Raw genomic sequence first — 13,711 nt, forward strand, 5'->3', positions numbered from 1 at the left:
GGCAGTGGAGCCACAGCCACCAGAAGGGACCTGGCCCTGTCAGACCTGCTGAAGCTAGCCGTGGAGTGCAGGGACTTTGTTGGTCCAGCTGCTGACCAAAGGGTGGCTAATGAGACCCTTTCCAGGGGCCTCTAGGGGATTTCAGTGGGGGCTTGCTTCGAGGCTCTGTTACCACCGGACTGTTTGCCAGGAGCCTCTGCCTGGCAGAGATGGGAAGAGACGAATGAGCATCTCTGACCCAACACCCCCATTGCAGAGTCGGGGAAACATTTACCCAAGATAGGAGGAATGAAGAGGAAAAAAGATTTATTTCCAAAAAACATACCAAGGTGGGCAAGACAGGAAATAATAAAATTTATATTACAGTTTTATTATTATTTAAGAAATTTATATTAACAAAACGAGATGGGATCTGCCTATGTTGCCCAGGCTGGTCTTGAACTCCTGGGCTCAATCGATCCTCTCTCCTTGGCCTCCCAAAGTGCTGGGATTACAGCGTGAGCCACCGCATCCGGCCCATATTACAGTTTCATAGTGTTTTTGATGACTCGTGGTAGGAGAAATGTGTCTTCTTTGCACTTGGGGTCTCAATGTCTCAGTCCTGCCCTATGTCCTGAGACCCCAAGAGGCTTTCCCAGGTCACGCAGGGAATCCGCAGAGAGGCAGGGCTGGACTCCAGCATCCTGACTCCGCAGTCCGCGCTCTGTGCTGCAGAGACCTGTTGCGTAACACTGAGTAACTGTGGATTGTCTAACCTTTTATGAAATTTCCAGTTGGTCTTTTGCTACCGGCCAGCAGTCCAGTTGCTGGGAGTGATGATGTCGGTCTTCTGGGACGTCCAGTGGACAGATTTTCCCCAGGTTTCTGGATGCAGCCCCAACTAGCAAAAGTGCTACACTCCTACACCGGGGACACTGACACAGAGGTCACGAAAATGCTAAAACAAGACGTGCAAGAATTGTTCGCGCTCCGCACAAGGAACAAGGGCCCTGCCTCCCCCTCCCCCAATCTTCGCCCTGGTGGCCAGGCCCTGGGCTCCGCCCCTTCCCCACCAGACCGGGGGAGGGGTCCTCCTCGGCATGGAGGTAGTGGATGCTGGGCTGTGGAGACGTCGGCAGAAAGAGGCGGGATGGCTGGCCGGCGGGGCGGATGCTGGCGGCCCGGGTCTGGCCACCTGGGTCTGCCGCACGCCCCCGCCCCGGGCTGGCCCGACCTCGTAGCCGTGGTCCCACCACACCGTGAAGTTTGCGGAAAGTTTTGCAGTTGCTTCCCCGCCCGCGCCAGCCGGGGAGTTGTGACGCAGCGTCTGGGGCTCCTGGCCGGGACAGAAGAGAGGGAAGGCGAGGTGGGGAGACTGGGAAGCAGAGCAGCGAGAGAAAGGGCGCACGCTGGGGTCCTCCTGGACCCGGCCTATCCACCTCTCCGCCACCCCTTTCTCTCCGGACGCTCTCGCCCCAGCCCCGCACCTCCTCCCCTTCCCCTCCCACGCTGCCCGCTTCCCTTTCCCTCTACCCCTCAAACCCTCCTCCCCGGTTCTGCGCTCCTCCCTCCGCCCTCCCTCCGCCCGGGCTGCCTCCTCCCTCCTCCTCCCCGGGAGGCATCACTTCGTCCCGACCCGGAGGAGGACGCCAGCCCCTTGCGGGCGGTCATCACAGCCCAGCCTCGGGGCTGCCACCGCGCGTTGCGCCCGTGCGCCCTCGGTCCCCGCGTCCACTGAGCGTTGCGCCCGGGGATGGGGCCCGGCCTGCCGGCCCCCGCGCCTTGGTCTCGTCACCTGCTGCGCTGCGTCCTGCTCCTCGGGGGCCTGCACTTCGGCCGTCCCGGCGCCCCTGGGGACGCCGCCCTCCCGGGTAAGGCACTGCCAACTTGGCCAACTTCGGGGCCCGGGCGGGGGGAGCGCCGGGGCGCGGGCCGCTCTCGAGTTTTCCCTCCTTTTCCCCCCTCTTTTCTCCAGAAGCGTGTGTGCGTGTGCGTGTGTGTGACTGGGTTTTTAAAACTCGTCTCCGCTTTTCTGAAAGCGGGAGAGGAGAGGGGAGGAGGAGCGCGCCTAGAGGTGGGGGAGGACCTGAGTGGAACCAGATGTGGCGGGCGGCGGGGGAGGGGAGCCCGGGGGACTCCAGCAGCCTCGGAGGAAGCGGGTGGGCTCATGAGGAACCCCGCGCACGGCGCTCCCGGACCACCCGGCGCTGGCCGGTCCTCGGCAGGGGACCTGCAGGGCGCACCCGGGGAGCCAGGGCTCTGTGTCCGGGAGTTCCCGGGCCCGGTCTCCTCGCTCTGCCCCAGGACTGATGCGTTAGGACGGCTTTCCAACTATCCGCGAGGGTTCGTTTCCCCCACCTTCCCCCCGCCCCCTGCATCTCGTGGGCGTTGATATTTTCTTTTCCACACTTAGTCTTCGAGGAGGCTTGTGGCGCGCGGCATCCGCCCCGTGTGAGCTCAGCAGCTCTGTGAGGAGGCTTCTGCCACCGGGACGCAGCGACAGGCTGGGCGCTGCCGTGCTGTGTGATGTTGCGTAGCGTGGGCAGCTCTGAGCACTCTGGTGGACCTCCAGAGGGGACAGATCTTGAGCGGCAAAAGAACTGCTAAAGATTTAAAAACCCAACCAAAAGAAAACGAAACACAAATCAGAAAACCCCGAAACTGTGCCATTCTCTTCCTGCTCCTTATTCAGGGGTAACAGTGAAGTGTGGGGGCAGACAGATCCCTCGCCAAGAATCTGAGCATTAGAAGGAAAGATCCACTTCCTGGGGGAGTGGGGGTGGGGGCGTCTAGAGTGAACGCGGGAATCGCCGAGGAGGGTGGTGATTGCAGCCCCATTCCGGGCCCAGCTTGGTCCTGCTGGCTGTTTAATTGGGGGATGGGGACAGTCCATGCAGTGTCTGCAGTTTTGTGCAAGGACCAGACAGCCCCCTGGAGAGTCTGGGGCCTCCAGCCTGGCCCGTGCTTGCTGGCTTGGCCTGGCGTGACGTAGGCACAAGATACGTATCTGCCAGATGGGAAAGGTGGGGGCCACGGTGACCCACATTCACACCAACCAGAGCCCCCAGGGCAATTCTGCACCCACCTGGCATTGAATGTCGGACAGACAGAAACCAGGCCGGGTAACCCCCTAACCCACTGCAGGATGGCCTCATAGGCAGTTCCCCTGCCTCCTCGCACTCCTGTCTTTCTCTGCTCCTCTGTGCAGGGCCTCAGGAGGCAGGCGGTGGGGAGGGTTGGAGAGGATGGCCGTTCCCAGAGCTCCAGAGCGCGCTTTAGAGCCAGGCCCTGGGAGAGAGTTGTGGCCAGAGTGCTGACTCGGCCTTTCCCCCTGGAGCTTTTCATAGAAAGGGCTGGAAGTGCCTGGTGAGAGGCCCGGTCAGGGAGGACAAGGACGCCTGGAGTGTCCCTTCTCCTCCTGGTCTCTGTGCCCAGCCCTCCCTGGGGCTCTGTCCAGGGATGAGTAGCCTCAGAGGCCCCCTTCCCGGTGGCACTGCATTGACCACACCCTGAGGAGGCTTGGATCTGGGTGGCAGGCAGTGTGAGGTCTTCCAGAAGCAGCTGAGCAGGAGGAGGATGGAGCTGCTGCAGGTTCCCACTGTGCCCTCTGCCCGGAGAGCGCCTGCCCCTGCCCTGTCAAATTCCACTGGGCCCTCCCCTGGGAAGCCTGTTCAGAGCCTCTGGGCTGAATTCCTTGCCCGAAGAGCTGGCAGCCCCTAGTACCTGGTGAATGACGTTGTCATTGGGAGGAATTCACCAGCACCAGGGACCAAATGGCCCCAGGAAATGCGTGTGGGTGGTAGGGTGTGGCAGGCCAGTGCTACTGGGGGTGAGGCTTATGCCAGGCAGGGCAGGGGCTGCATATGGGAAGTTTCCTGACCACCATGGGGGGAGTCCTGTGTGCCCAGATCACGGGGCGGGGACAGCGAGGCGAGTGCCTTCTTGGTGCGTGATGGTGGAATCCATCTTTTCTTCACCTTGGTGGAGTGGCCCACGGAGCCTGTCACTGGAAGAAGTCCTCTTTGTTGGTTGCCATATTACTCCATTTCTGGAGCATTCCGTTTGCTCAGCCTTGAGCCAAGTTCTTGGGGAGGAGGGAAGGTAGAGAAGAGTGTAAGATGCATCTTCTGGAAAAAATATCTTGTGGGAGAATGAAACGTGAAACAGTGAACTGCGTGGGGGGCAGGATGCCATTGGTGGGATGCCTGCCTGCCCAGAGCCACGCCAAATGCTTCATGTGCAAGTGCCCGTTTCATTCTGATAACAACCCAAGGAGATGGCTATTGTTGGACCATTTTTGCAGTTGAGGAAATGAAGGCTAAGAGGGGTCTGATCATTTACATTGGTCACACACCTGTAAGTGAAAGGCTGGAGTGTGGATGCTTCCTGTCTGGAGACTGGAGGCAGGAGAGACGATGTGGACCAAAGGGTGACCAAGGCTGTCTGGAGAGAGGCAGGAAGGGGCCACCGGGCTACGCTTTTCTGGGGATGATGTGGAAGCTTGCTGGCTGGGCCGAGGAGAAGGTTGAGTAAAAGAGGTGTCTGAGAGGCCAGAATGGGGAAGGGACCTGCACGCTGGCTGTGAGGAACCCCAGGGGACCCTTGGAGGTTTCTGAGCAGAGGAATGAGGGGCTAGTTGCAGGGAAAAGGGCTTCTAGGAGCTCCAGGGATCAAGTCTCAAGGTCACGGGGTGAGGAGACCTCAGGAAATCTTCCTGTGGCGAAGGTCGCTGCTCCCTGAAGGACAGGGAGGGAAGCATCGGGTGCTTGGGGCTCTGATCAGAGTCAACCAGACCAGCTCCCCACACTTCCGGCCCAGCTTCTGCTGAGTCGTGGGGTTCAGAAACTTCTTACTGTTCCCCCACGCAAAATTCAGTTTTCCTTGCTCCAACCCTCTGGCTTTCTGTGAGCCATCAGGGCCCAGGAGGTGCCCAGTCGAGCTGTGTCTGGTGCTGGGATCCTGGCTCTCTTCTGGGTTTACCTGGGCAAGGTGAGGGTACACAGAGGGGAGGAAGAACCCTGGGAAATCCTGGCCTTCTGATGCATGCAGGGCATGTGACTTGGCCCGATGACACGATTTCAGAAGTGCCGTGCAATTCTCAGGCGGATATTCATTTGAGTTCTTTATCAGTTTAAGCATCGAGGAGGAGTCCTGTTGCACTGTTCACACCCCCGGAGGGATGGAGCAATGGCATCCACGGCTGTGCTGTGCATGTGGTGGGTGCCGTGCCGGGTGCTATGCTGGCAGCAGCTCTTCAGCACCTCCTATCTCTGAGCAGGTGTCACCCTTGCACACACCTGGCGTGAAAATGTTAAAGATGTTAAGGGAGTCACTGAAGGCTGTTGCACCACACACCACTAGAAGGTGGTACCAGTGAGGTTCGAACCCAGCAGTGGTTACGGAGCCTGAACGCTCCAGTACCATACTGCGTTTCCATCGCGTGAAGCACTGTCAGTGTGTGTGTGTTAGGAAAGCCTGGAAAATTCTCGCCTTATGGGTTCCCCCCGCCCCCATAACTCCAAGCCCTCTAGGACACCTCTCGATGTGTCCCACCGGGAGGACTCCTGAGGAGGAGGGTGGAGCGAGCAGCCCTCTGTCACATGTCAGTGGTCTGGGTGCCTGGGTCGCCCACTTCCTTGTGGGTCCAGGAGGCCTGGACCGAGCTGCCTTCAGTGTCCTTCAGTGTCTTCAGTGAGGGACTCCCTCCAAGAAGTCATTGATAAGTGAGTGACTCAAGGTGCCCCAGCCTGGCATTCCAGCTTCCCTGAGGTCAAGGATTCACATGGTTGTTCTTTCATTCATTCATTCATTCATTCATTCATTCATTCATTCATTCAGTGGGTTTCTACTGAGCCCCTGCAGAGCTGAAGCAGAGATGGCATTGGCCTGTACTTTATTTGAGACCTCCCCAGCATGTCTCCAGTGGGAGTCCCTGGACTTGGAAGGCCTGAGCACTGCTAATAGGAAGCATGTCTTCCTGTTTAGGCCTATGTGAGATGGGAGGGGGCCACTTTCCCACGCCTGGGTCCTGTGAATCTGAGTGGGGTGGGCCAGTGGGGTGGTGATGCGCTCCTGGAGCTCACCCTGGGCCCTGAAGATCTGTCACTCCTCAGCTATGGATTGTTCCAGTAAACGGCAGCTGGATGAGGGCTGTCCAGTGGCACCTGTGACACTGGGGGACTGCCGGGGTCCACCAGCTGCAGCCCTTTAGGAAACAGATTGGGTTGACCTCCTCAACTGCACACTGTGGCCCCTCGTGGAATTCTACCGGTTGGTTCCTTTCTTGCACTTCCCCCTGCCCTCCTGGCCCCCCGGCACCAGCCTCTCGGCTCTGCACTCTCGAAGCGCAGATCCCTCCATCTGCAGTCTGCTCCCTTCAGCCTCCCCCTCCCCCGGTTTCTGTTTCTCGGACTGTGCATTCTGCTCTGGCTTTTGTTGGTAGAAGAAGGACCAACTTCTTCCTAGTTTTCCCGGCCCCCCATGCCTCTGCCCCAGCCTTCTCCACCTCCAGGCCTCTGCCCACGCGCGATCCCTTTGCCTGGCGTGCCTCCCCTCCCCTCTTCTTTCCCACCTTCCAATGACCCTTCCTTCGAGACTCATGGATCCTGGGGAGGACACTGAGGGAGCCTGGTCCCTGCCTCTTGGAATGACCTCGGCAGACAAGAGACAAGCACACAGACATGGCCCACAGTGACAGATCCCAGATCACATGGGTGGCCTCTCTATTTATCTCCTTCCCAGGGGCCACCTCAGCGGACACATTCAGGGAACACTATCACCAGCCTGCCTTAGCCTTCCCCAGCCTCCCCTGAAGGCAGCCAGGTGCGGGGCTGAGAAGGGGCCCCTCCCCCTGGGGATGAGGCAGGAGTGTGGGCATGGTCCGCAGTGTATCCCCACCTCCGTCCTCTGGAAATGTAAACAGGGACAGGGTAGGTGGGACCAGGACTGATGCCACTCACCAGCTATGTGACCTCAGTCAGAGGCTCAAGTGTCTTCATTTATAAGCTGGGAAAAATCAATACCTCTTGTAGAGGTATTATAAGAATTACATACAAATGAGATCCTGAATGTATGAGATATGTGCCTGGTACGCTACTGGGCACAGAATAATTCCTTAGCAAACAATACGAAATTATTGCTATTTTTATTAAGAGGAGAAAGGCTGGGTGAGGTGGCTCACGCCTGTAATCCCAGCACTTTGGGAGGCCGAGGTGGGCGGATCATGAGGTCAGCAGATCGAGATCATCCTGGCTAACACGGTGAAACCCCGTCTCTACTAAAAATACAAAACATTAGCCAGGCGTGGTGGCGGGCACCTGTAGTCCCAGCTACTCAGGAGGCTGAGGCAAGAGAATCGTTTGAACCCAGGAGGCGGAGGTTGCAGTGAGCCGAGATCATGCCACTGCACTGCAGCCTGGGCGACAGAGCAAGACTCTGTCTCAAAAAAAAAAAAAAAAAAAAAAACAGAAGAAGAGAAAACGTGACTATGACTATCAATTTCCCAAATATGATAAAACAGTCTTCAATATACAAAATCCTGCTGGATACGGTGGCCCATGCCTGTAATCCCAGCACTTTGGGAGGCTGAGGAGGGAAGATTGCTTGAGCCCCGGAGTTTAAGACCAGCTTGGGCAACGTGATGAAACCCAGTCACTACAAAAAAAACGAAAAAAATTAGCTGGGTGTCCTGGCTCATACCTGTAGTCCCAGCTACTGGGGAGGCTGAGATGGGAGGATCGCTTGAGCACAGGAGGTTGAGGCTGTAGTAAGCCGTGGTTGCATCATCACATTCCAGCCTGGGTGACAGAATGAGACCGTGTCTCAAAAAAAAAAAAAAAAAAAAAAAAAAAAATCCTAACTACAACTGTTACCAGAAAGGGGGTCCAATCCAGACCCCAAGAGAGGGAACTCATGCAAGAAGAATGTGAGGCGAATCCATAGGGAAAAGTGAAAGCAGGCTTATTAGGAAAGGAAAGGAATAAAGAATGGCTACTCCATAGGCAGAGAAGTAGCATGGACAGCTCAGCTGCTTATACAATTGTTAACTTCTTGATGATATGCTAAACAAGGGGTGGATTATTCATGAGTTTTCCGGGAAAGGGGTGGGCAATTCCCAGAACTAAGGGAGTTCTCCCTTTTTTAGATCCTATAAGGTAACTTCTTGACGTTGCCATGGCATTTGTAAACTGTCATGGCACTGACAGGAGCGTCTTTTAGCATGCCAATGCATTATAATTAGTGTATGAAAAATGGGCCGTGAGGATGACCAGAGGTCACTTTTCTTTTTTGAGATGGAGTCTCACTCTGTTGCCCAGGCTGCAGTGCCATGGCATGATCTTGGCTCACTGCAACCTCCTATTTTTTTTTTTTTTTTCTTTTTTTGAGACAGGGTTTCACTCTGTCACCCAGGCTGGAGTATAGTGGTACCACCTCGGCTCACTGCAACCTCTGCCTCCCAGGTTCAAGCAATTCTCCTGCCTCAGCCTCCCAAGTAGCTGGGACTATAGGCACATGCCACTACACCTGGCTAATTTTTGTACTTTTAGTAGAGATGGGATTTTACCATGTTGACCAGACTGGTCTTGAACTCCTGACCTCATGATCTGCCCACCTCAGCCTCCCAAAGTTCTGGGATTACAGGTGTGAGCCACCATGCCCGGCTCAGAGGTCACTTTTGTCACCTCTTAGTTTTGGTGGGATTTGGGTGACTTCTATACTGCATGCTGTTTTTTCGGCAAGGTCTTTGTGACCTGTGTCTTGTGCTGACCTCCTATGTCATCCTATGCCTTAGAATGCCTAACCTCTTGGGAATGCAGCCCAGGAGTTCCCAGCCTCATTTTACCCAGCCCTTATTAAAGATGGAGTTGCTCTGGTTCAAACACCTCTGACACAACGGTTTTTTTTTTGTTTTTGTTTTTGTTTTTAGAGTCTCCCTCTGTCACCCAGGCTGGAGTGCAGTGGCGCGATCTTGGCTCACTACAACTTCTGCTCCTGAGTTCAAGCGATTCTCTTGCCTCAGCTTCCCGAAGTGCACCACCATGCCCAGCCCCATTTTATTTTTTTAAATTGAAGCAGGTCTAAACCCGTGACTTCATTATTACTCTTTTTTTCTTTTTCTTTTTCAGAAATAGCCTCAGTCAGAGGCATTACTTCTTCGTGACACTTTGCTAACTACTGTAAGTGCCAAAAAGTAATCATAGTTTTTCTGAAAGTAAATTGAAACATCAAAGAAAAAAAAGTCCCATCCTCAACGGTCCTACCCCCCAAAACCCCTCAATTTGTTGCCATCCTCTTTATCACCTTCCTCTTCATCCTTACACTTCTCTATTTAATCTTCACTTAGGGAAGGATAAGGAACTTCCTGGGACTCTGGAATAAAACCGAGACAGACTAGGGAACACTGGGGTGGTTGGGCATACCTCTCCCCTTTGTGCCTCTAGTTGCCTTTAGCCTGCTGTCTAAGGGACTGCCCCCAAAGGTCATACTAATGAGGCTCCCTAATTACTAAATTAAGTCACCTTTCTTAGGCCTCACCTTGCAGCATGGATGCTGTTCATTAGCCTCAATTGTAAGAATGGGCCAGGCATAGTGGCTCATGCCTGTTATCCCAGTGCTTTTGGAGGCCAAGGGAGGAGAGACTGCTTGAGGCCAGGAGTTTGAGACCAGCCAGGGCAACACAGCAAGACCCCATGCCTACAATTTTTTTTTTTTTTTAATTAGCTGGGCACAGTGGTGCATGCCTGTAGTCTCAGCTACTCAGGAGGCTGAGGCAGGAAGACTACTTGAGCCCAGGAGTTGAAGGCTACAGTGAGCTATGATTGCACCACCGCACAACCTGGACAACACAGTGAGACCCTGTCTCAAAAAAAGGAAAGTAAAAATGCATGCTCAGTGGAAAACATTCAAACCATACACAAGTAAGTGCGAAAAAATGTGAAGTCCACTCCCCTACCTTGATCACACCCTAGCACAAGCCACAGTCTACCACTAGCAGATTCTATGGGTAATCTTCCCCACCAAGATTCTCCAGTGAAGATTAGTAGTAGTTCATTGGGTAATCTTCTGATTTTTTATGCATATGCACACACGTAAATACTCCTTTTACCCAATTAGGCCCATATTTTAAACTCTTCTGCAAAATAATTTTTATTTTATGTATTCTTAGAGATCTTGCCATAGCCGTCTACAGAGCTGCCTCATTCTTATTAACGGTGCTCAATATTTCATTGTTGGGATGTACTTGGTTCAAACAAAACAAAATTGCTTCCCTACAATGGACTGTTTTCTGGGTTTTTTATTGTTGTTGTTGTTTGTTTTTTTGTTTGTTTGTTTTGTTAGACGGAGTCTCGCTCTGTCGCCCAGGCTGGAGTGCAGTGGCGCAATCTCCGCTCACTGCAAGCCCCGCCTCCCGGGTTCACGCCATTCTCTCGCCTCAGCCTCCCGAGTGGCTGGGACTACAGGCGCCCGTCACCATGCCCGGCTAATTTTATTTTTGTATTTTTAGTACAGATGGGGTTTCACCGTGTTAGCCAGGATGGTCTCAATCTCCTGACCTCTGATCCACCCTTGGCCTTCCAAAGTGCTGGAATTACAGGTGTGAGCCACTGTGCCCAGCCTGTTGTTGTTTTTTAATTAAAGACAAAGTCTCACTATGTTGCCCAGACCTGGCCTTGAACTGGGCTCATGCGATTCTTCTGCCTTGGCCTCCCAAAGTGCTGGGATTACGGGCACAAACCACTGCACCTGGACCGATGGACACTTTTGAAAACTCTCTTCCCCCGGCCTTTGTGATATAGTTTACATCCACAGTTTCCTCCCTCAGGGTCTTCCCCTCCACCCTCAGTCCAGAGCTGGCATTGCTGCCATGTTAGTGCTGCTAAGGGACAGCTTGAATCAATGTAAACTTTCTGAATTTAGAATTCCTGCCAGGCGCGGTGACTCATGCCTATAATCCCGGCACTTTGGGAGGCCAAGGCAGGCGGATCACCTGAAGTCAGGAGTTCAAGACCAGCCTGGCCAACATGGTAAAACCCCCATCTCCATTAAAAATACAAAAATACAAAATGGTGAAACCCCATCTCTACTAACAATACAAAAATTAGCCAGGTGTGGTGGTGCATGCTTGTAATCTCAGCACTTTGGGAGGCTGAGGCGGGTGGATCACTTGAGGTCAGGGGTTCAAGACTAGTCTGGCCAACATGGTGAAACCCGGTCTCTCCTAAAAATACAAAAATTAGCCAGGCATGGTGGTACATGCCTGTAATCCCAGCAGCTTGGGAGGCTGAGGCAGGAGAATAACTTGAACCCGGGAGGTGGAGATTGCAATGAGCTGAGATCATGCCATTGCACCAGCCTTGGTAACAGAACAAATTCTGTCTCAAAAAAAAAGAAAAAGAAAAAAGAAAAGAGAAAGAATTCCCGGCCTTCCATGGTCAGGTTCTCAGCGCTTGTGCAAGCCAAGCTGAGCTCCTTGCCATTACCCATAGCTCTCAGTACTGCCCAACTGGGACTCTGCTCAGGCTTTTATTCCTGCCAGGAGCACCAGCTTCCCAGGGGGCTGTCTCTGAGTCCCAACTCACACCTGTGGCCTTCTGGTTGCCCTCAGCTGGAAGAAGCCTTTCTTTCCACAGCTGTTCTAGCATTTTACTGCTGTCGTCCCTCAAACACCTCCAGAGCAGGGCCTTTTTGTTGCCGCACAGGTTCCTGCACAGTACCTTGGCCACGGTGGCATTTGTTTTTGTTTGTTTGCTTGTTTGTTTGAAACGGGGTCTTGCTCTGTTGCCCAGGCTGGAGTACAGTGGCACTCACAGGAGACTCAACCTCCTGGGCTCAAGCAATTCTTCTGCCTTAGCTTCCCAAGTAGCTGGGATGACAGGCGGCGCCACCACTCTATTTTGTTGCTACTATTTTAGTAGGGGGGGTCTTCCTATGTTGCCCAGGCTGGTCTCGAACTCCTGGGCTCAAGGGCTTCTCCTGCCCCAGCCTCCCAATCCCAAGGTATTGGGATTACAGGTGTGAGCAGCTTCGAGGTTGGCATTTGGTATTATTTAGTACATATTTGTTGAAAATGAAAAAAGAAAGCAGACAAGTGTTCCAAAGAACTTTTTTTTTTTTTTAATGGTAAGGCAATGAGAGTTACCCTTCTAGAATTTTACATGATGTCATGGTCATGAAAAACATATGGTTTTGAATTAAAATTTAAAAAAAGTCATCCAATATACTAGAAAAAAATTCCAGAAGTGATTTAAACTGTTATAAGAACTTAATGTGAGACACACCAGAAAAAACACACTAATAGGAAAAGGAATTTTTACTTTTGAATGTTATGAGGACGGCCGGGCACAGTGGCTCACGCCTGTAATCTCAGCACTTTGGGAAGCCAAGGTGGGCAGATCACGAGGTCAGGAGTTCGAGACCAGCCTGGACAACATGGTGAAACCCTGTCTCTACTAAAAATACAAAAATTAGCTGGGCGTGGTGGCATGTGCCTGTAATCCCAGCTACTTAGGAGGCTGAGGTAGGAGTATTGCTTGAACCTGGGAGGTAGAGGTTGCAGTCAGCCGAGGTGGTGCCATTGCACTCCAGCCTGTGTGACAGAGTGAAACCTTGTCTCAAAAAGAAAAAGAAAAAGAAAAAAAAAAATAGCCAGGAGTGGCGGTGGGCACCTGTAATCCCAGCTACTTGGGAGGTTGAGGCTGGTCTTGAACTTCTAACCCCAGAGGCAGAGGTTGCAGTGAGCTGAGATCTGCCACTGCACTCCAGCCTCGGTGAAAAAGCGAGAAGACTCTCTCTGTCTCAAAAGCAAACTAAAACAAAAACAAATGTTATGAGGACACCTGAATTACAATTAGAAACTTTAATTTCAGTTTATAGTTGATCACACTTGACGAAATTCAGATAGCAAGCTTTCACATAGAAAGTGCAAGGATTGGGCCGGGCGCAGTGGCTCATGCCTGTAATCCCAGCACTTTGGGAGGCTGAGGCAGGCGGATCACCTGAGGCCAGGAATTTGAGATCATCCTGGCCAACATGGTGAAACCCCATCTCTACTAAAAATATAAAAAGGAGCCGGGCGTGGTGGCGCATGCCTATAATCCCAGCTACTTGGGCGGGGCGGAGTGGGGGTTGCTGAGGCAGGAGAATCACTTGAACCCTGGAGGCAGAGGTTGTGGTGAGCTGAGATTGTGCCACTGCACTCCAGCTTAGGCAACAGAGTGAGACTTTGTCTCAAATAAATAAACAAAGTGCAAGGATCACTAGAAATGAGGGAAATTAGCTTTCTTTAACTACTTAATTAAACTAGCAAAAACAGAAAAGCTAGTACTGGGAGAGCTTAAGTAATGCTCCCGCCTAAACTGCCTGAGTTGGGACTACATGCGTGAGCCACAGCCTTTAGTAGCAAAACAAATTGGAAACCACATGATGGATGATTTACATAACGTTAAGTGACAAATACATGGCTAATGATTCTTTCTTTTCTTTTTTCTTTTTTCTTTTTTTTTTTTTTTTCGAGACAGAGTCTTGCTCACTCGGTCGCCCAGGCTGGAGTGCAGTGGTGTGATCTCGGCTCACTGCAAGCTCCGCCTCCCAGGTTCACACCATTCTCCTGCCTCAGCCTCCCTGGTAGCTGGGACTACAGTCGCCCACCGCCAAGCCTGGCTAATTTTTTTTTTTTAGTAGAGGCAGGGTTTCACTGTGTTAGCCAGGATGGTCTCGATCTCCTGACCTCATG

At 52.9% G+C, this 13,711-nt stretch overlaps 2 protein-coding genes across 2 annotated transcripts in view; one reads left to right on the plus strand and one right to left on the minus strand.

Moving 5' to 3' along the window:
* Positions 1–402: 402 nt before the first annotated feature.
* LOC111526560 lies at positions 403–1,650 on the minus strand. Its single transcript, XM_023192309.1, has 2 exons — positions 1,616–1,650; positions 403–1,508 (listed from the first exon to the last, which is right to left on the minus strand). The coding sequence occupies exons 1-2, from the start codon at positions 1,648–1,650 to the stop codon at positions 938–940; spliced, it is 606 nt and encodes a 201-aa protein (XP_023048077.1). The 3' UTR covers positions 403–937.
* Positions 1,651–3,863: 2,213 nt separating this feature from the next.
* MRC2 (mannose receptor C type 2) overlaps positions 3,864–13,711 on the plus strand; it is a 67,955-nt gene continuing 58,107 nt past the window's right edge. Inside the window, exon 1 of the mRNA XM_026448078.1 lies at positions 3,864–3,924. Coding sequence (XP_026303863.1) covers positions 3,864–3,924 — 61 coding nt within the window. The remainder of the gene's footprint in view (positions 3,925–13,711) is intronic.

Source organism: Piliocolobus tephrosceles, chromosome 16, assembly GCF_002776525.5.
Source record: "Piliocolobus tephrosceles isolate RC106 chromosome 16, ASM277652v3, whole genome shotgun sequence".
Lineage (NCBI taxonomy): Eukaryota > Metazoa > Chordata > Mammalia > Primates > Cercopithecidae > Piliocolobus > Piliocolobus tephrosceles.